The sequence below is a fragment of the Mustelus asterias genome, chromosome 21 (assembly GCF_964213995.1).
Source record: "Mustelus asterias chromosome 21, sMusAst1.hap1.1, whole genome shotgun sequence".
NCBI lineage: Eukaryota > Metazoa > Chordata > Chondrichthyes > Carcharhiniformes > Triakidae > Mustelus > Mustelus asterias.
This window is the reverse complement of record NC_135821.1, coordinates 41,931,826-41,954,835: the sequence shown is the minus strand read 5'-3', so window position 1 is coordinate 41,954,835 and position 23,010 is coordinate 41,931,826. Positions and strand designations below refer to the sequence as shown.

The window sequence follows — 23,010 nt, the reverse complement described above, 5'->3', positions numbered from 1 at the left end:
AAAAATTTGGGCCAGGATTTTTAGAATCATAAAATCTCTACAGTACACAAGGAGGCCATTTGATCCATCGAGTCAGCATTGATTCTCCGACAGAGCATCTTACCAGGCCTTGTCCCCACAACCCCATATATTTACCTTGCTCAGCCTCCTAACCTACACTCAGGGGCAATTTAGCATGGCCAATCCACCTAATCTGCACATCTTTGGGCTGTGGGAGGAAACCGGAGTATCCAGAGGAAACCCACGAAGACATGGGGAGACCGTGCAAACTCCACACACGCAGTCACCCAAGGCCAAAATTGAACCAAGTCCCTGGCGCTGTTAGGCAACAGTGCTAACCACTGTGCCAGCATGCTGATGATGGGGGCTTGATCCTCGCCACCTGGAAAATCAACAGGAAACAGATCCCCACTGACTCAGAGCCCCGTTACCATTTAACACTCCAACAAGCTTGGCAGTAGGCGGGACTTACAACCCTCATTTGGGGTGAAGTTCTGTCTTGGAGGGCTCCTGGCCAATCTGATTGGGCAGCAGCTCTCCTGTCCCCCCTGGAGAAGCACTGCAGTGGCCGGGACAGACAATGCAAGAAGTTCCCTGAGCCTCAGTCCAGGGAATCTGTCAGGGCAGTTAGCAGGGTAAATACGTGGGGTTATGGGAATAGGGCCTGGGTGGGATTGTGGTTGGTGCAGACTCGATGGGCCAAATGGCCTCCTTCTGCACTGTACGGATTCTAGGATTCTATGGATTCTATGAATCAGAGAAAAAGGCAAGAGTCTGAGCAGGGAGGATATGAAAGGACTAGGGGGGTGGTGAGGGGGGTGATCAGGATCTCGGGGGCTAGGCCTGAGAGTGGGAGAGGTGCACAGGTCACTGAGCCTTAAGAGAAGGGCACCCACAGTCAGAAGGGTTCTTCTGAAGGAGGCACGCCTCTTCCCCACATTCCGTCCAGGATCTGAGTCCTTTTATTTCCGGCCTTCCCACCTTTGGACCTTAATTGGGGCAAAGGCGAGCTTCTTCTCTGAGGCCCTGACTAGAATAGAAGAATAACAATAGCATTGACTGCGCTAAAAGAAAAAAAAATCATCTGTATGAATGAGGCCTCAAAAAAGCATAAAATTGCTGCCAGGTCTGGGTGGGTGGGAAACCAAAGGCCACCCCCTCCATGCAATTTCACTCTCCACTCCCCACCTCGGAACTTGCCACAGGGGGTGTAAAATTCTGGCCTGGGAGAGAGTGAGAGAGTCGAAAGAAAGTGAGTGTGATATACTGAGTGATTACAGGATGGAATGAATTCGAGAATGGGAAACAATCGGAGAGGCACTAACAGGAATAAATTAACACAAACAAAAACAGAAAATTCAGCAGGTCTGACAGCATGTGTGGAGAGAGAATAGAGCCTATGTTTCGAGTCTGGATGTCTCTTCAGAGCTGAATGCAAAGAAAATCAGACAAGATTTATGCAATGAGGATGGGAGCGGACAGTAATTGGACAAAGGAAATGTACATGATGAAGGTTGAAAAAAGGTGCAAAAAGTGTCCATTAAGTGATCGGAATGTGTGAATGGCGGAATTGTTATGGGACTACCTGAGGAATGTGGCAGTTGGCCTTGAAGGGGGTGGGTGAGGGGTATACCATATGCAAAGTTCTCTTTCATTTCAGGTGGGAAATATTGTCTGCTTGTGTCTCAGGAGAATATCAGTTGTCCCAGTGCTATCAATGTGCAGCTTCTGGTGAGACCACCTCTATGGTGTGGATCCAGATATTCCTCTATGCACCCTCCCCAACCCTCCATCCCAGCCTCCAGCCAGACAGGGGTTCTGTTTAATATTTATGTTCCTATCCCTATTCAGTTGTTGGGGTATGCTTCTATCAAACATCCCCGATTTGCATTGCTCCACCGTTGGTGACCGTGCCTCAGCTGTTGAGGTCTTAAGCTCTGGAATTCCGTGCTTAGTCTCACTGCCTTCCTCCCTTCCTTTTGCTCCTTTAATATGCACCTTAAAACTTATTTCTGGCCTCCTATTTCTTCTGAACAAGAGTTATACAGACTGGAAAAGTTAGCTGTTCCTCTCTCCACAGACCGGCTGAATTTTTCCAGCATTTCTTGTTTTTATTCCTATTTCCTCAAATGGATTGTTGTCAGATTTAGTTTAAAATGCTTCAGTGAAGAGACTTGAGATGTTTTGCTACATTAAGGGTTCAATAAAAGTACAAGTTGTTGTTATCTTGCTACTCAACAACTTGACAGACAAACAATAAAGGTATTCATTGCAATAAACAGGATAGGAGTCAAACAAGCCCTTAACACGGGCGGCACAGTGGTTAGCACTGCTGCCTCTCAGCACTAGAGACCCGGGTTCAATTTCCAGCTCGGGTGACTGTCTGTGTGGAGTTTGTACATTCTCCCCGTGTCTGCATGGGTTTCCTCCGGGTGCTCCGGTTTCCTCCCACAGTTTGAAAGACGTGCTGGTTAGGTGCATTGGCCACGCTAAATCCTCCCTCTGTGTACCCGAACAGGCGCCAGAGTGTGGCGACTGGGGGATTTTCACTGTAACTTCATTGCAGTGTTAATGTAAGCCTACTCGTGACACTAATAAGTAAACTTTAAAAACTTTAAACTTTAAAACTCATGTGGTTTATGTTCATTTAAACATGTTCCTCAGTATTTAAATTCACCTATTTACATTCTGTTGAACTCGATTTGACAAATTGGAGTCATGCATCTTGTTGTTTCTCCAACAGAAAGCTGACCTTGCTGTTGCTCCTTTGACCATCACCTATGCCCGTGAGAAAGTCATTGACTTTTCGAAGCCTTTCATGACACTGGGGATCAGTATTTTGTACCGAAAGTCAAATGGAACAAACGCTGGCGTCTTCTCCTTTCTCAATCCTCTGTCTCCAGATATCTGGATGTATATCCTGTTGGCCTATCTCGGAGTCAGTTGCGTGCTGTTCGTCATTGCCAGGTAAGATGTGGATAATAATAATCTCATGTCGCTGGGACTGATCAATCCTCACTTTACCATTTAAAAAATAAAATAAAATCGATAGTATATACTCTGTATAAAATCATGAAGAGAAACTACTTCTAGCAGAAGGTGGAACTTGCTACACCATAGCATGCTGGAGTCTGAATCATTAAATGGTTTCAATAAGGGGATAGATATATTTTTAATTTTTAAAAATGGAATAAAGGGACCATGTGGAACATGTGGGGAGGTGGATTTGAAACCAGGAGAATCATAGAATCACACAGTGCAAAAGGAGGCCACTCGGCCCACTGAGTCTGCACCGACCACAATCCCACTCGGGCCCTACCCCCATAACCCCATGCATTTACCCCAGCTAGTCCCCCTGACACTAATGGGCAATTTAGCATGGCCAATCCATCTAACCTGCACATCTTTGGACTGTGGGAGGAAACCGGAGCATCCGGAGGAAACACACGCAGACATGGGGAGAATGTGCAAACTCCACACAGACAGTGACCCAAGATGGGAATCGAATCCGGGTCCATGGCACTGTGACGCAGCAGTGCTAACCACTGTGCCACCGTGCTGTCCCAGCAGAAATCAGCCATGACCTGATTGAATGGCGGAGCAGACTCGAAGCGCTGAATTTGCCCACTACTTCTCATTTCTATGTTCCTATGTTCATAATTGACTTCCTGTTCACCATAAGTTACTGAGTTAATGGATTAAGTATGTTTAGAAGGACAGACCTTTGGAGACAACATAACAAAAGTTGGTGTTAGTTCTTTGTTCGATTGTTTTTTTCTTTGATTACTTGGAGGGTGAGAGACTCTCTGCCGTTCAATTTTGGGAGGTGTTGGACATTTAAACACTCGTGATGCAATTGCATGGAATTACATGTGGCAAGATTTTCCAGTCCCAGTCATTGCCCCGCGGGACAAGAGATTCCAGCCCGAAGCCAGTGGACCTTTTGCTGGTCCATCTACTTTTCCACCCCGCCCGTGACTATCCCTGCAGCGGGCAGATCCGGAAAATCTCGCCCATGGAATTTACAGCGCAAAAGCAGGTTATTTGATCCAACTGATTTAAGCTGACACTTGTGTTCCACATGAGCCTCCTCCTAACCTGATTAACTTTTATTTTATTGAACAGCGGTTTTCAATTCACCGACTGTTTGTACTTGACAGGATCCAAACGATCCATCTGCAATTAGCATAATTAATCAACTGTCTTCAAAGGTAATTAAATGGTCTCAGCGGTGCGACTGTTGCACTCGGTGTGGCTTCTACACCCAACCTCCTGAAATACAGCCCATCACTTGATTCCTGGGATCGTTGTAGTAAAATAGAATGAACAGATGGGGAAAATGTATGATGGCGATGATCAATAATGAATACGCTTGTTTGGTTAAAGATGGCTGGCAAAATAGACAGTTAATGCTTTATGCTGGAGGAAGTATTGTGTTTCCAACGTCTTTATTACGGTCAGGACTTTTTGTATTCCATGATGGTCTTGAAAGATTCAAGTTTTAAAGTTTATTTATTAGTGTCACAAGTAGGCTTGCATTAACACCGCAATAGAGTTACTGTGAAAATCCCTCAGTCGTTACACTCCGTCACCTGTTCGGGTACACTGAGGGAGAATTCAGCACGGTCAATGCACTTAACCAGCATGCCTTTCGACTGTGGGGGAAACCGGAGCATCCGGAGGAAACCCACGCAGACACGGGGAGAACGTGCAGACTCCATTCAGACAGTGTCCCAAACTGGGAATCGATCCCGGGTCCCTGGCGCTGTGAAGCAGCAGTGCTAACCACTGTGCCACCGTGCCGCCCTCAAGTAAACAAGTGCAGTTGACTTTATTATTTATACCCAAATAATAAAACTTCAGATTGAAGATTGAATCAAATCGATGTGCAGAGGAAATTCTGAATATTATCTCGAATATTTTGACATTCTTTGTTGGGGAAGATAGTTGTCGTATCTTTTTCTTTCCCTCCATTATGTTTGACGGCAATGTTCAACATGTTCTTATGTGGTCTACAGGGTTACTCAGGATCCCATGATAGGTGTGGTTTCTCATATATCTGTTTCACTAAATGAAACTGGTTATCAGCATTCTATATTAGATCAGGTATATCTCAATGAAATTATCAGTTGTCTGAACTGTCAAACAGGAATTGGACACTTTCAGATTGTAGGCAAGTTAAGTGGTCATCAACAACACGTAGGGACTATTTGGTTCTTTCAGAAAAGAGTTCCAGATTGAGTCTCATTGCATTCATTGCTAATTTGCTATGTCTTTTAGTTGTCTAAATCTAGGTCAGAGAATTTGATCTTTGATTTGATTTGATTTTGATTTGCTTTATTATTGTCACATGTATATAGTGAAAAGTATTGTTTCTTGCATGCTATACAGACAAAACATTCTGCACTTAGAGAAGGAAAGGAGAGAGTGCAGAATGTAGTGTTACAGTCATTAGCTAGGGTGTTGAGAAAGATCAGCTTAATACGAGGTAGGTCCATTCAAAAGTCTGATGGCAGCAGGGTAGAAGCCGTTCTTGAGTCAGTTGGTACATGTCCTCAGCCTTTTATATCTTTTTCCCGACGGAAGAAGAGAGTATGTCCGGAATGAGTGGGGTCCTTGATTATGCTGGCTGCTTTTCCAATGCAGCGGGAAGTGTAGACAGAGTCAATGGATGGGAGGCTGGTTTACATGACTGACAGAGCTTCATTCTTGACCCTTTGCAGTCTTAGAGCAGGAGTCGTATCAAGCTGTGATACAACCAGAAAGAATGCTTTCTATGGTGCATCTGTAAACGTTGCTGAGAGTCATAGCAGACATGCCAAATTTCTTTAGCCTCCTGAGGAAGGCATTGGTGGGCTTTCTTAACTATAGCATTGACAATTATTTTAGTCTGCAAATCTCACATAGAAATTAAAACACACATTAAATCCAGCCAACTCCATGCAGGCAAAATCTCAAGTACCCATCCTCTCGCAGTATCTCTTCACTAACCTTTGCACCCACCTAATCTTTTCATAAATGTTGACAAAGCCACTATTTCAATCACTAAGTCTGCTCATAGTGTTCACATTTTCTTAACCAGCTGTGAACAAAACCTCCTGCTCTCTGTCCTAAACATTTCACATTTAATCTTTTATTTTTGTCCACTTATTCTAGACTATTCTATCACTCTATTTTGTTTACTTCGTCCTATGCTTTCATAATTTTAAATACCCCTCATCAAATCACCTCATAACAATTTGGATAGGATCCCTTACTTTCAGATTGGAAAGTTCTTCATTGTAGAGTTAGAGGAAGAAGCTTCACTGACAGTTAATATTCTGGTGATTGGTAACACAGCATGTGAGAGACGGGAATATTTGGGGCAATGGATGTTGTGGTGGTGGGATGGCTCTGAACCTAAGTTGTTCAAGAGGTTACAGTGCATGCACTTTTGTCCTCTGCCTCTTAATGACATCAAGATAAACAACAGAAATCAAATCCCATGGGTGAGTTCAACTCCTTCCCCACCCAGTTTCACAAAATAGGCAGGAGTAAAATCATCCCTTGAGTTTTTCCTTTTGCCCACCTTTTCAGATCCATATTGGGGTAGTGTTTCAAGATCATCAGCTTCCCTCCTGAATCTCTTCCAAGTGATCTTTCTATATGCCTGAGCATAGTCAGACTGTGTTGGGGAGGGGATGTGAGGTGGGCGGGGTCAGGGTCAGGGGTCAGGTGCAGGATACTGTCTGAGCATAATCATGCCCTGACATCAGCACAGGCTTCAGCTGAGATTCTCTGGCCTCCCAGCCACGTGTTTCCTGCCGGCGGGAGTGGCGCGTTGCTTGTTAATGGCGGGATTCCCTGGTTCCGCTGCTGTCAATGGGAATTTCCATTGATGTCACTCCACGCCAGTGACCAGACAGGGATGCGCTGCCGGCAGGACCAGACAATCTCGCCGGCGTGAACAGTCGGCGAATTCTGGTCATATACTTTCTATCAGATCAGTAATTAAGGTTTGGAAACTCGGTTGAATTCTTCCCCTCTTCCCTCTACAGCTGAAAATGCTAAGGAGAATGATGGGTCATGTTGCCATTCTGATAGAACACAACTAATTCAGCACAGGACATGGGGCATTCATAATTTGTAGGTCTCAGTTCCACTGAGAGGCAGTGCATTTACTAACGAAGTTGTTGAGGGCAACCTAATCATCGTTTTAATTAATTGTAAATGAGGCATGGAAAATAAAACTCCGACGTGATTTTAACATGTACAGTCTACCATGTCTGTCTCTTTGTGGTGTCAGGGTTAATTGTTAACATCACCAAAGCCTACATTGATTGATCTTGGATGCTTGCAGTCTCACCTTGATATTGATATGCTCACAATGTAGAGCTGTGTTACCAGTCAATTATTCCTCTTAAACAGTTTATCATAAACATAATATTTCATTATGTCCGAGATCAAAGTGTTAGAATTAGGGGAACCCCCAGGCTCCTCTGGTCTTCTTCCTCCTGCTGTCATTATTGACTGTCTCTGACAGGGTATGATAATGGCTTATCTGTAAGCAATTTAATACTTACACACAAATAGTTGTAATAAGGCAGATGACAAAGCTGATGCATGGCAACTATTGCAATTGAATTGTGGCACTCTCTCTCCGACAAGCCAAGACGAAAGCATGAAAAAGAACACAAGAAATATAGTCAGAGTGTCACTAATCAAGCTGCTGTTATCTGAACTTGAAACACCGGTTCATGGTGGTGTACAGTTCTGTTTTTTGGAATGGTGTGAGTAGTAATGTGAATCCCTAGTGAAAATACCAGTCCAGTCATCATATAACATTTATTAAAGACTATTTACAAAATTAAACAACAGACAAACAGGACTAATGAGACGGGCGGCATGGTAGCACACTGCTGTCCTACAGTGCCAGAGACCCGGGTTCAGTTCCCGGCTTGGATCACTGTCTGTGTGGAGTTTGCACATTCTTCCTGTGTCTGCGTGGGTTTCCTCCAAGTGCTCCGGTTTCCTCCCACAATGCAAAGATGTGTGAGTTAGGTGGATTGTCCATGCTAAATTGTCCCTTAGTGTCAAGGCGACTAGCTAGGGTAAATGCATAGGGTTATGGGGATCGGGCCTGGGTGGGATTGTGGTCGGTGCAGACTCAATGGGCTGAATGGCCTCCTTCTGCACTGTAGGATTCCATGATACTGAGACAGTTAAGTCTATGTATCACTAAACACATACACTGTATATGTAGAAATGACCCCCTTGTTCCAAAATATATATATGATCTCTGAACTCCTCAAGGCTTCCCACTTCCCAAATAACATCCAAATTAAATAAATCTACATGTCAAATTCAGCTTTTAGTTACCACACAATACAAGGCTAAGGATCAAGTCTGGGAAATGTCTTTTCCTGGTCCAGTGAAGATGTTTATACTGCCTTTGTGAATGTTTCTGCACTGCTTGGACTCTGAGACTGATATGCAGGCCTAACCTCCTGGCTGTGAGTTGTGGATTGGCTTCTCAGACTTTTAGGTGTAAATTGGCCTCTCTGGTTCTGAGGGTGCTGACAGTTATACTATTTTTCTTCTTTAATTCTTTCTTCTGTGTACTTGGCTGTCTGCATCACTCAAATTCTGGACTCTAGATATTAGCATGTGTATACCTCCACTGATCTCTGTCAGCTAGATAAGCTGTTGCCTACTAATAGGGTGATTTACACCTAGTTGTGTCTAGATACCTGCTAATTCTGTTACTGGCAAAATCACATCTTTTGAATGCCTTTTGGAATGTTCCTGTTTAAATGGGCAGTACGGTGGCACAGTGTTTAGCACTGGTGCCTCACAGCGCCAGGGACCCAGGTTCAACTTCGGCCTCGGGTCACCGTTTGTGTGGAGTTTTCACTTTCTCCCTGTGTCTGTGTGGGTTTCCTCCAGGTGCTCCGGTTTCCTCCCACAGTCCAAAGATGTGTGGGTTAGATTGATTGGCCATGTTAAATTGACCATAGTATCGGGGGATTAGCAGGGCAAATGAGGGTTACTGGAATAGGGCCTGCGTGGGATTGTGGTCGATACAGACTCGGTGGGCTGAATGGCTTTCTTCTGTACTGTAGGAATTCTATTCTATGAATGCTAGCTCCTGCTGTTGCCATGCAGATCCCTCCCTGTTGCTGGGCAGGTTGCATCCTATCATGCCTTGTTAAATTCTTGTTATTGATGTTATCACTCAAATTCATGACACAATCAAAAATAATTAATCAAAATTATTACAAGTATGGTTTGTTGTTCATAATCTGGGTTCCAACAATCTATTATTTGTGCACTTGATTAAGTGGTTTTTAAACTAAGGAACTCCACAATGCAGTAGGTTAGAATGTTTATAGCTTTATAACTTGGCTGGAGGAGTGAAAATTCATCTGGATTAGTTTATGGTAATCGTGAGGGATTACATCAAAGGGAATGTTAACATGTGTTGCCCTTTAAGTCATAGTCACCAGTAAAATCCAGTAACCAGATTTCAACTCAACCCAACTGAGTGAAATGAAAATATAAATAAATAAACAAGCCAAGTCTTAACACTAAACCTTCATGGGCAGTGATCGGATGAAACTAGAAAGATTTCACCACATGCTACAAGGAGTTAAGTGAGTTTGGGCTATCCTCGATACTCAATCTACTCAAAATGACACCCATCAACCAACTGATTATATATATTTTTTATTCATTTGTGGGACATGGTTGGCCAGCATTTATTGCCCATCCCTTGTTGCCCTTGGCTAGGCCATTTCAGAGGGGCAGTTGAGAATCAACCACATTGCTATGGCTCTGGAGTCACATGTAGGCCAGACCGGGTAAGGACGGCAGATTTCCTTCCTATAGGACATTAGTGAACCAGATGGGTTTGTCCGACAATCGACAATGGTTTCATGATCATTAGTGGATTCTTAATTAAAGATATTTTTTATTGAATTCAAATTCCACCAGCTGCTGTGGCGGGATTTGAACCCAAGTCCCCAGAACATTAGCTGAGTTTCTGGATTAATAGCCTAGTGATAATACCACTAGGCCATCACCTCCCCATGCCATAATTTGTGCCATCATAGCTTTTTCTAATGCTCATTGCATTTGTAATAACTAATAATTTGATGAGCATTGAAGGCCATTCATCCCACACATTCTTTCATACAAATCTACTGTCATGTTTCACTATACCATGGGTTTCAGGATAACTGGATCAATAGTCTAGCGATAATACCACTAGGCCATCGCTTCCCCAACTTTCTCTTCAACGTTTTTGAAACCTTCTCATTGCCCTTTGGGAAGCTTTGTAGTCAAAAATTATTATTGGGCTTTTCAAACTCCCTGTTGCAGAACTATGCAAACCACTGTCTCGAGGTTATACAATTTGAATAGTAATTGAACTTAGTATTATTCTCAATGCTAGTTCAATAGAAGCATAAAACCTCATTAAGTGTGTTAGTACTTTCATTAAAAGAACAACATATATTAAGCATTCATTTTATTAAAAAAGAACAAGGCGCAGATGCTTAAAGCAATTTGAACTGGATATAAAAATCAGTTTAATAATTTTATCCCACTGGGCCAGTAATTCATTTTCTTATCTCCATTGCAAAAGCAGCTTTATGACCCGCTAATGCATCACGTCGCAGAAGTCTGCCAGGTCTGTGTTACAGACTTTTGGGTCTGACCTGTTTGAATGTTTCTTATTATTTATTGTTTATTATTCATGATCTTTGGTGCGTTGGAAGTTTTTAATATCCAAAGGGAATACTGAGACATTGCTGAAGAAGCATGCTGGATTCTGGTCAGTGGCAGAAGAATTAAAATATTGGAGAGGGGATTTGAAGAAATACTTTTTCACCTGGTGGGTGGTGGGAATTTGGAACTCTCTGCCTGAAAGGGTAGTAGAGGCAGGAAATCTCTCAAAATTTAATAAACGTTTAGATGAGCGCTTGAAACACCATAGCAGACAAGGCTACGGACCAAGTGCCAGAAAATTGGAGTAGAATAGATAGGTGCTTGATGGTTGATGCATTATGGGCTGAAATGTTGCTTTTCTGTGCTGTATGACTCTGTGACTTTATAACTCTAAGGGGGTGGTCTTATCAAAAACATTCTAAATACCAAACGAGTGTGAAAATGGGAGAGAATCACGCCCATTTTTTCAGCGAGCTTTCAGACACGGTCTTATGCCACTTAATGCAAAAAAAGGGCAAAGTGTGATTCACGCCAGTAGGGGGACTGGATGGGATCTATTCTTGTCGGAAAACCTGTTGCTCAAAGCTAGATGGCGCCATCGCACATGCACAAATCTCTGTGTTCTGTATAACACTAAGAGCATTGAGAGATCTGTCACTCCCCTTACCTCCCCTGGATATCACCCCACTGCACCCTCCTGACCATTAGTCTCCCCAGCCTATCACTCTCCCCCCTCCACCCGCACACGCGCACCCCCAGCCGATCCCTGACTGCAGAGTGCGCAACTGCCACCTGCCTCCCATTAGGCCATGCCCTAGCATGCCCCTGCCCCCTCCCCTTAGGCCCAACCCCTTGTCACTGCCCAATGCCTGGTGGGAAGTGGCACTTCCCCAAATGCCTCCAACTGGGGGGCCTCAATGGTTTCCGGTCCCACTGGGGAGGCCATCACATCAGGTCCCCATTGGTGGGGACCATACGTGATCCTTCCCATGGAGGACCTCCACCAGTGAGGCCGTTAAGGCAGTGAACCCAGGCGATTGTGTCTGGGACTCACTAATCACATTGAAATCCAGTAATGAATATTTAAATCAGTCTCGCACCCGCCGGCATTCCAGGGCCGGTAAGATCGCGAGAGGAGAAACACCGGGCATGAACCCGATTTTTCGCCTCTCTTGCAATCTTGCCGGCTCATCACACCAATCGACTGGCATGACAAACCAATAAAATCGCCCCCTAAGTTTATTTGCAAGGGAAAGATTCCTCCTCAATTCTGTAATGTTCATCTAGCCTCTTACCTGGACCATCACTTACACTAGTTCTAAAAGAACTGGAGTAATTGAGTACTATGAATTATTGGAGCTGATTTGATTCTTTAAACTTCAAAAATACGAAAGATGTACAAAAGGAGACTCAGCAACATTTATTAACTAACAGTAATAAAACTCCCTAACTGAGCCTGTTTCGAATTCAGTTTCCCAGTGCTCCAAGGTTGGAGATTCAGGTATTATCCATGCCGTCCCCATGCGCCACCACCTCTTAACTAGAAGACTGGGGCTTCTATTTCTGTTAAAGATGGAATGCCGGAACGTTTACCAGTGCTTGGAAAAAGTACGAGTATTCCTTGACCCAATTTAAAGGTTGTTACCAGAGCTTGTCTCAGGTTATCTTTTGCACAAACCTATTTTGATATGTCACTTAATATTACCTTCGTATTTGAGCAAGAAAAGGTATTGGTGATATTTTTGAAAGATGTGAAGTGATTGATGCTGAACAAGAGCCCGTTCAGAACCCAAGGGATATAAAATTGTCTTTTAAAATACTTTGGTAGACCTGTGGTGTCACAGTCATCTTGCCAGCAATCCATTTTCACTATTAGTAAAATGATTTAATTATCATTTTCCGAAGTCATAATTAATCATCCTTCCCGCTCCCCCCCCCCCCTTGCAGTTTAGCATTCAGTATGTTTTCAAGGTCACCGAATTTCTCCTGTGTGCTGAATGACTTTATATTCTCATCATTCAAAGTGAATCAGCTTTGAATCAGATGAGGGTGTGCATTGTATTCGAGACACAATGCGGCCAGCAATAGTTCGGCTGCGAATCTTTCCCATTGTCTCGTGCCTGATGGCCTGCCCTTCTGTGGATCTGGCTTTAAATTATGAACTTAATTAAGTAGATAAAGTAGGCAGGGTGAGAGCTTAATATGTGTGAAGTAATTGCAAAACCACATCTGGCTGCAGACCAGTAATCCGCTAAATAAGGAGCGTTACTTCAGGAATTTGCATTTGGTGTATTCCCCATTCTTGACACTTTGATTAGACACAAATAACTGAAGCAGGGGGATTATTAAAGTGGTTATATGTGAATAGGACACGTTAGAAATACAAGGTACAAGGAGTTCTTGGGGAAACCCAACCATTCAATCCCTGCAGCAATTCATGACTTTTTAGTACTTTTGTAAACTTCAAAATAAAATTGTTCAGGTGTGGATTTTGTTTTCACACATCAGGGGTGGCACGGTGGTATAATGGTTAGCACTGCTGCCTCACAGCGCCAGGGACCCGGGTTCGATTCATGGCTCGGGTGATTGCCTGTGTGGAGTTTGCACGTTCTCCCCTTGTCTGCGTGGGTTTCCTCTAGGTGCTCTGGTTTCCTCCATCTTCCTTCATCTGTGGAATTCCCTGTCCAGTGAAGCAGTTGAGGCTACCTCATTGAATGTTTTTAAGGCAAGGATAGATACACTTTTGAACAGTAAAGGAATTAAGGTGAGCGGCCGGGTAAGTGAAGCTGAGTCCACAAAAATATCAGCCGTGATATTATTCCATGGCGGAGCAGGCTCGAGGGACCAGATGGTCTACTCCTGCTCCTAGTTCTTATGTTCTCCCACAGTCCAAAGGTTATGTGCATTGGCCATGGTAACTGTGTGGGGTTACAGAGATAGGGTGGGAGGGGGCCTGGGTAAGATATTCCTTCAGGGAGTCGGTGCAGACTCGATGGGACAAATGGCCTCCTTCTGCACTGTAAGATTCTATGATTCTCGAAGAACAATGAACTTATCATTTTGTTAATGACTAAATCATTTTTTTTTTGACTATGTATAGTGAGTTGGACAGATTCAGTAAATCAGGTTCTGTTTATTGTTGAGCAAGTCACAATGATAAATACTGATTATTAACACTGCATTTGTGGGGTAGAATTCCCCCCCCCCCCCCCCCGGCCTGTTGTGCAGAGCTTGAAGGAGGAGAGCGTCTGCAGGAAAATGGGGAGAAACACATTGGAATGACTCTTTCATTCACTCGCCTTTGGGTAACTTTCCCAGAGGTGAGGTGGGGTCCAGTATCTAATTTACATAGGTAAGTCCCCAATAAAGGGGGATTCTGCAAGGTCACCAGAATTTGCTCATAGCCAATGGTGTTGTGCATCGGAGCACTGTTCCAGCATCTTTGATTTAAAACAGACCTGTAAACCGGTCTATTTTCCTGCGGACTCCCTCCTCCTCCGAGCTTGCCACCACAGACCCAGGGAAATGCTAGTCTCCACGTGCAGTGCTACAATCAGTAATTGTCACGGCCCACTGAACCATAAACAGAGTCTCGTACATTGCCATTTGGCCCATCAAACCTGCACCGACGACAATCCCACCCAGACCCTATCCCCATAACCCCATCTAACCCGCGCATCTTTGGACTGTGGGAGGAAACTGGAGCACCCAGAGGAAACTCACGCAGACACGGGGAGGGAGGGAATTGGGTAAACTCCACACAGACAATGACCCAAGGCCTGAATTGAGGTCAGGTCCCTGGTGCTGTGAGACAGCAGTGGTAACCACTGTGCCACTGATCCACCCCATTTGATTGACTTAAGCTGTCCAATTTACTGTACATACTTTTTTAAAAAACTGCCAAACCTGGACATTCAAGTGACTGATGTTTGAAAAATGCTGTCAAGCTGCTCAGGTCCAATCACAGGCTGGTTCCTCCCCACATTTGTTGCTGATAGGTTCACGAGTGGAGGCAGTGGACTGCAGGGGCCATCAGAGTTGGAGGCTCCATTTCAACGAGAAAACTCTACACTTAAAAAATGATCGCAACCTTGGCAGCAGCCCTTACTGTGAGGGGTTTTCCCCCTCAGACCCAATGGTCTTAAACCTTTTGACCCTTTTTATATCCTTCACATGTGGCTGGCAGCCTGGAGTGGAAGAACTGCCTTAAAATACTTCAGCGATCCCACTCCTGACAGTGGATCTGCAGATCCTCCAGTGCTAGATGGCTTTCTATTGGTTCTCCAACCTCCAGAGTCAGTGAATGTGGAGGTGTCCAATTGGGAAATAATTTTGCTGTGCTAGTTCCTGGTAGGTGTGTGCTCAGGACTCCTCCCCTTTGGTCCTGACATCAGAACCTTGTGTACAATAAATCTCAGAAGGACTAATTCATCCTGGGGGTGCCCCATCACAGGACTCATATAGAGCCCCCCACAACCCCCTGACCCAAAGCAAACCTCTACAGTCCACACTGAGGCTGCCAGGTTCACTTGCCACTATATTGATACCTTGCTTTCAATGGCAAATTTCAAGAGGTCTCGGAAACCCCGTGCGCGTGATGTTAAAGTTGAAACTGTGTCTGTGATATACGCATATTGGGGGTTTGGGATGCGTACTGCCCCTTTAAAAGTGTGGGTCATGTGACCCCTGAGAGAGGGTTAGCTTCTCCCAGTGTGGAACCCAGTCAAGCAGTCTCGGACTTGACTGTGGGACACTGCGCACTGTAACAAAGAGTTCCCCAGTGTTTAGATTATGAGACCTACTTCATGGCTCTGATTGCACCATACTTCACTAAGTACATTTATAACAGTGACAATGTTGAGTGATAAACTTATGCTAATAAGCAAAACATCCCTCCAGTGGTGCATCTAACTTAACGTGTCCGAGTTAAATGTGAAAGTTGGCATGTTGCTGCCAGTTTGCTGATGTGCTCACATTCTTGCTGCATTTAACCCATTCCCTCCCCAAACCTATCCCTGAACTGACCTGTTCCCCATGTTAAAATTCCCCCAAAAGAAATAAAAAGGAAGATTGATTTAAGAGAGGCAGGAAGAATAGAGACGAAAAAGAAAAGTAAAGAATAAAAATAAAAAATTCTCCAAGAATAAATTACTCTGAATGAAACTCCACTCCATTTTGGGCTGGGGAAGTTGAGTAGTATTACAGCAACATAAAATTCATCATTATAAAGACACTTACATGGCTAAGTACCAGCCCTAATTCCTGCGGCAGGTTTAATTGGTAATTAATGTGCAAATGCAGCAATTTATTAAAAATTCATGGGGAGGGTGAACTGTCATTTTCATGACACTGATAGTAAACGGTGCAAATTGTTCAGCAATTTGTGGGAATCTGCAATATATAGGCTGCGTCTTTCTTGCCAGAAGTTGATGGATGACTTACTTGTACGTTAATAAAAGTGTGCACCATTACATTCGCCATTACATTGGCAGCAAAGTTTGACCGATCAAGTTGAGAGAATGGATATCCATTAAAGCAAGCAGCATAGCTTGAAGAAATAATGAGGAGAAAAACAGAGATTTTTGAGTTGTGATTAGGAATAACACTGCTTGTTAGTGCGTCGGGTAAAACCGGTCATGTCATTCTGCATTTACACACTGCCCGCACACATGGACACAGTTCATTTATTAGTGTTCAAGTAGGCTTACATGAATACTTCAATGAAGTTACTGTGAAAGTCCCCTAGACGCCACACTCTGGTGCCTGTTCAGGTACACTGAGGGAGAATTCTGCATGCCCAACATGCCTAAAACAGCACATCTTTGGATTGTGGGAGGAAATCAGAGCACCCGGAGGAAACCCATGCAGTCATGGGGAGAGCGTGCAGACTCCACACAGGCAGTGACCCAAGCTGGGAATTGAACCCAGATCCCTGGCGCTGTGGGGCAGCAGTGCTAACCACTGTGCCACCATGACATAGAACAGCACGTTCTGGAACTGTCCAATTTCACAGGTCCATTTCTTACAGTCCTATGTCACCCTTTAACCAGGATAGAGAGGAGTTAACAGCAAACAGTACTGCACACAGGAGAAGTAAGGCAGTGTAATGTTAGATCCGGTAACATGTTGGGTGCTGAGAAACCAGAAATTATCTCCAACTAGCAGTGGAGTGAAAGTACACATCCAGCATTCATAAATATCTTGTCACTTAACTTAAGCACTTATGACATCTACATACTTTGTTTTAAAAATAATGTTGGTGTATTGTGAAATTTGATGTTTGTCACTGTAAAGGATGTCAGTGCTATGGAGTCGAACATTTCAACAATGTTAGTCGTCAATGTGAACACGAGTATTTGTAGGTCTGATAACGAGCTGTTTGAGGCTGAAGCTCCCTGCTCAAGGGCAATTAGGGATGGGCAACAAACGCTGGCCAAGTCAGTGATGTCCAGATTCCATGAAAAGAATAAAAAAGCTCTGTCCCAACAGTGGACTGAATCTTTCATCCGTCGGGCGCACATACTCGATGGACCCGGAAGTGAGTGTGACACGTGCTCCCGGTCGCAGCTGGCCCTGAAGCGCCATTTCACTCTGGGTGGCCAATTACTGGCCGCCTAGCATGAAAAGCATCCTGTGAAAGGCTGAGCACTGCCAGGGGAGAATGGGAAGATGGCGGGTTGCCAGAAAAGGGAGGATGTGGGCTGGTTTTTCTAACATGCTCCATCTGGGGGGGGGGGGGACAGCCACTGCGGAACTGTCTCAGTGTGGTGAACCATCGTTGGTTCCCACTGGATAGTACTGAGCCAGGGCTGGCCAGTACTATAGGAATGTATATAGGTTACTGTGGGATTGTACTAATGTTGCTGTTGGGTTAGGGTGGGATTGTTACACCTGTGTTTGTTACTGTTGTGGCACATCCCAGTCGGGCTCCACCTCCTGGGAGAGGTATAAGACTCCCTGCTCGGACGGGACCCCTTCAGCCTGGGATAGTGTGTTAAAGTTCGGATAGCTCCATTGTTAGTTAATAAAAGCTTTCTTTTACTGAAGCTTCGAGCCTCGTGTCCAATTGATGCGCATCAATTTTATTCACTAAAATTAAACTCTCGACGGAAGAAAAAAAGAAAGGAGAGTATGGAGCAAATCCTCAAGCCAGAACGTCTGACGCTAGATCCACGTGCGGTGGGCGCCTCTAACACCTTCGACCACTGGCTGAAGTGTTTTGAAGATTACCTAGCAGCCTCCGCAGCGGTCACCACAGATGATGACAGACTCCGGGTCCTCCATGCGAGGGTAAGCGACACAGTCTACCTCGCGATCCGTGCGGCCCCCACTTACCCTAGGGCCCTCGAGCTTCTAAAGAAGCGCTATACGAAACCTCCTAACGAGATCCACGCTCGTTACCTCCTCGCTACACGACGTCGGCAGTCGGGCGAAACCATGGAGGACTACGCCAATGAGCTCTTACAGCTAGCCAGGGGCTGTGACTGCAAAGCTGTGTCGGCTGAGCAGTACATGTACGACCTCACCCGAGATGCGTTTGTGGCCGGGGTTGGGTCATCATACATCCGTCTCAAACTGCTAGAAAAGGGTAATCTCAATCTTACCCAGGCCATGGAATTAGCTGAAATGCTCGAGTCGGCTTCGAAGAGCTTAGTCCTATATCCAGAGGACCACGTGGAGACAACGTGGCAGGAGCAGTCACAAATCCCTCCTCGCCCCTCGGGCTCGAAGTGCTGTGTTATGGCGTGCTCCCATGTGGGCCAGACGACGGCTGCAGCCCCATGCGGCCCGCGGTGCTATTTCTGCGGAGGAGCAAAACATACCCGACAAAAGTGTCCCGCTAAAGCGGTAATCTGTACCGCATGCGGTAAAAAGGGGCATTATGCAAAGGTGTGCAGATTGAAGCCCAGGAACGGCAGTGCGGCCTGCGACTCTTCGGAACTGGGATCATCACCATCGTCGTCGAAGTCCTCGCGGGGTTCGTCCACGTGCGAGTCCAGGACGACGCCATTGCGGTCGACGGAGTCGGAGGAGGATGACCACCAGGGGTCGCTGAGTTTGGCGCCCTCATCCGATTCATGGGGGCGGCCATGTTGGTCGACGATGACCACGAGCGACCAGCAGGGGTCCTCAGCATCGACTTCAGCTGCCTGCAGTGACGTTCATGGACCAACGGTGGCGTCGATCATCCTGGAACAGGCTAAGCCTCACAGGCTTGATCGTTCAATGATGGATATCCAGGTAAACAAACATGTGCTTTATTGTCTGTTTGACAGCGGGAGCACTGAGAGCTTTATCCACCCTGACACTGTGAAGAGGTGTGGACTCCAGATTCAACCTGCCAAACAGACAATCTCTATGGCATCAAGGTCCCGGTCTGTCGCTGTGCTAGGAAGTTGTGTGGTAACCTTGAAAGTACAAGGCACAATTTACGAGCATTTCAGGCTCCTTGTGTTGCCGTATCTTTGCGCACCAATTCTTCTCGGACTAAACTTCATGGTCCACTTGAGTGTGTTCCTACAGTACGGTGGGTCACTCCCTTCGCTGGCAGTGGGAGAACAGCTGCAGTCTCCAAATTGCCCAACGCGCCCCGCCTGCAATCTTTCTACGTTAAAGATCACCACACCCTCTTTATTTCAGAATCTGGTACCAGGCTGCAAGCCCATCGCTACTAAAGTAGGCGTTACAGCACTGAGGATCGGATCTTCATCAGATCTGAGGTTCAGCGACTCCTCAAAGAAGGGATCATACAGCCCAGTGTTAGTCCGTGGAGAGCACAGGTTGTGGTGGTCAAGAGCGAGAACAAACCCCGGATGGTCATGGATTACAGTCAGACCATTAACCGATATACGCAGCTGGATGCGTATCCTCTCCCGTGCATATCTGATATGGTCAATCAGATTGCGCAGTACCGGGTGTTCTCCACCATAGACCTCAAGTCCGCCTACCACCAACTCCCCATTCGCCCAGAGGACCGACAATACACGGCCTTTGAGGCGGATGGTCGTTTGTATCATTTTCTTAGGGTTCCATTTGGTGTCACCAATGGGGTCTCGGTCTTCCAGCGTGCTATGGACCGAATGGTGGACCAGAACAGGCTGCGGGCTACCTTCCCGTACCTGGATAATGTCACCATCTGCGGCCATGATCAGCAGGACCATGACACAAATCTCCAGAACTTCTTACGCACTGCATCTCGCCCGAACTTGACCTACAACAGGGAGAAGTGTGTATTCCGTACGCGCCGGTTAGCCATCCTGGGATACGTGGTGGAAATCGGGGTCATTGGCCCTGATCCAGACCGTATGCACCCCCTTGCTGAACTTCCCTTGCCCGCTAGCGCAAAAGCACTGAGAAGATGCCTAGGCTTCTTCTCCTATTATGCGCAGTGGGTCCCCAACTACGCAGACAAAGCCCGTCCGCTTATTAAGTCCACGACTTTTCCACTCACACCAGAGGCCCAATTGGCCTTCAAGGAATTGAAACACGACATCGCGAAAGCCACGATGGACGCGGTAGACGAATCCATCCCTTTTCAGGTGGAAAGCGATGCATCTGATTTCGCCCTGGCCGCCACACTTAACCAGGCAGGCAGGCCCGTCGCATTTTTTTCCCGCACCCTCCAAGGCCCCGAAATTCGGCATTCAGCGGTGGAGAAGGAGGCCCAGGCCATTGTGGAGGCCGTCAGACACTGCCGCCATTACCTGGCGGGAAAGCGGTTCACCCTGATCACGGACCAGCGGTCCGTGGCGTTCATGTTCAACAATTCACAGAGGGGCAAGATCAAGAATGACAAGATCTTGGGGTGGAGAATTGAACTCTCCACCTATTACTACGATATAATGTATCGTCCAGGGAAACTCAATGAGCCCTCGGATGCCCTCTCGCGCGGAACATGCGCTAGTATTCAGGAGGATCGCTTGAACGCCCTCCATAATGATCTGTGCCATCCTGGGGTCACTCGGCTCTACCACTTTGTCAAAGCCCGCAACCTGCCTTACTCGGTGGAGGACGTCAGGTCGGTAACAAGGAGCTGTCGGATTTGCGCGGAATGCAAACCGCACTTTTACCGACCTGACCGGGCACATTTGGTCAAGGCCACTCGCCCCTTCGAGAGGCTGAGTGTTGATTTTAAGGGCCCCCTTCCCTCAACAGATCGGAACGTGTACTTTCTGAACATAATCGATGAGTACTCCCGGTTCCCGTTTGTTGTCCCCTGCTCAGACACATCAGCTGCCACGGTGATCAAGGCATTCCGTGATCTTTTTACCCTGTTCGGGTACCCCAGCTATATCCATAGCGACAGGGGTTCGTCGTTCATGAGCGATGACTTGAGGCAATTCCTGCTCTCATACGGGATTGCCTCTAGTAGGACCACGAGTTACAACCCTAGGGGTAATGGACAGGTGGAACGAGAGAATGCTACAGTCTGGAAGGCTGTCCTATTGGCGTTGAAATCCAAAGGTCTTCCAGTCTCCCGTTGGCAGGAGGTCCTCCCTGATGCGCTTCACTCTATTCGCTCCCTCCTGTGTACGGCAACCAATGCTACTCCCCACGAGAGGATGTTCTCATTCCCTCGGAAGTCTTCCTCGGGGATATCTTTACCAGCCTGGTTGACGTACCCAGGACCCGTCCTCCTGCGGCGACATGTAAGGGCCCGCAAGTCCGACCCCTTGGTTGAACAGGTCCACCTCCTCCTTAACAACTCCTCCTCCAAAACTGCTTAACAGTTTTACTCCAATGCACAGCTTGCCTGAGCCCCGAAGATGGTCGCCACCGCAGGGTGTGTCAGGATCCCCTGCACTACCGTCTCATCAGGGTCAACTGGCCTGTGAGTCCGTGGGAGAACAGCTGGACGCCGTTTTGGGGAGAACGCCGCCGCAAGTGCCTACTCCGGTGTCACCGCCGGTATTGAGGATGTCACAACGACGGTGCGGTCCTCCAGACCGTCTGAACTTTATAATCTGCTGACATTTTAGTCTGTTTTCGTACCCCGCCGGCCTTTTCTTCTCAAAGGAGGGGTGAATGTGGTGAACCATCGTTGGTTCCCACTGGATAGTACTGAGCCAGGGCTGGCCAGTACTACAGGAATGTATATAGGTTACTGTGGGATTGTACTAATGTTGCTGTTGGGTTAGGGTGGGATTGTTACACCTGTGTTTGTTACTGTTGTGGCACATCCCAGTCGGGCTCCGCCTCCTGGGAGAGGTATAAGACTCCCTGCTCGGACGGGACCCCTTCAGTCTGGGATAGTGTGTTAAAGTTCTGATAGCTCCATTGTTAGTTAATAAAAGCCTTCTTTTACTGAAGCTTTGAGCCTCGTGTCCAATTGATGCGCATCACTCAGGGAGCTGCAGACCCCTGAAAAATAAATATTGATGTCAAAACAATGCCGCGAGTGTCTCGGCAGCACCATCATACATGAACCTCAGCCCCCATGCACCTTTTTGAATTTTATTTCAGCCTTGGATATTTCAGCCCGCCCTGGATCGAAGATGAAGCTTAAACATAAAGGCCAAACAGCCCTCCCGCCAGCCGTAAAAGCTGACGGGCCACAGAAAATTGCATTCAATTGGCCCCTTAATGGGTTAAATTGCCCGCTTGACTGTTCACGGATGTGCTTCTGATTCTCACGCATGGCTGCCAACCAAAATATTGCTTCAGTGCGCAATGATGTCAGGATGCGGGCCTGGCCCCTCTTCACCCAATTTCACCCACTTCCGGATGAGACGCCGTGCCTGCCCGAGCGACGCAAAATTCTGGCCAATATGCCTTGATCCAATTTCAGATGAATATTATCTATTGCACGAAGAAGAAGTTACCAATCCTCACAACAACTGCCTTTGTGATCTTTTTTACATTTCCTACATTGCAATAATGGCTACACTTCAAAGTTTCATCTCATTTAAAGTATTTTGAGATGTCTAGTGTCGGGGAAAAGTGCTAGATAACTAGCATGGGAGACTGGTCAAGAAGGTAAGAGCCCATAGGATCTTGGCAAATTGGATCCAAAATTAGCTTAGCGGCAGGAGGCAGAGGGCGATGGTTGAAGGTTGTTTTTGTGACTGGAAGCCTTTGTCCAGTGGTGTTCCACAGGGTCAAAAATGTGTCTGGGGGCTGAGTCCCTTGCTGTTTTAAAGTGTTGAAAATTGTGAGAGGCATCTATAGGGTGGGTAGGAAGAAACTTTCCCCCTTAGTAGAGGGGTCAATAACCGAGGACATAGATTTAAAAGTAAGAGGCACGAAATTTTGATGAGATTTGAGGAAAAACTTCTTCACCCTAAGGGTAGTGGGAATCTGGAA

General features: G+C 46.1%; 1 protein-coding gene across 1 annotated transcript in view; it reads left to right on the top strand.

The window, feature by feature from the left end:
• The window catches only part of LOC144508894 (glutamate receptor ionotropic, kainate 3-like), a 536,983-nt gene that overhangs the window by 365,301 nt on the left and 148,672 nt on the right, over positions 1-23,010 (top strand). The window contains exon 11 of the mRNA XM_078237108.1: positions 2,744-2,967. Within this exon, the coding sequence (XP_078093234.1) occupies positions 2,744-2,967 (224 nt within the window). The remainder of the gene's footprint in view (positions 1-2,743; positions 2,968-23,010) is intronic.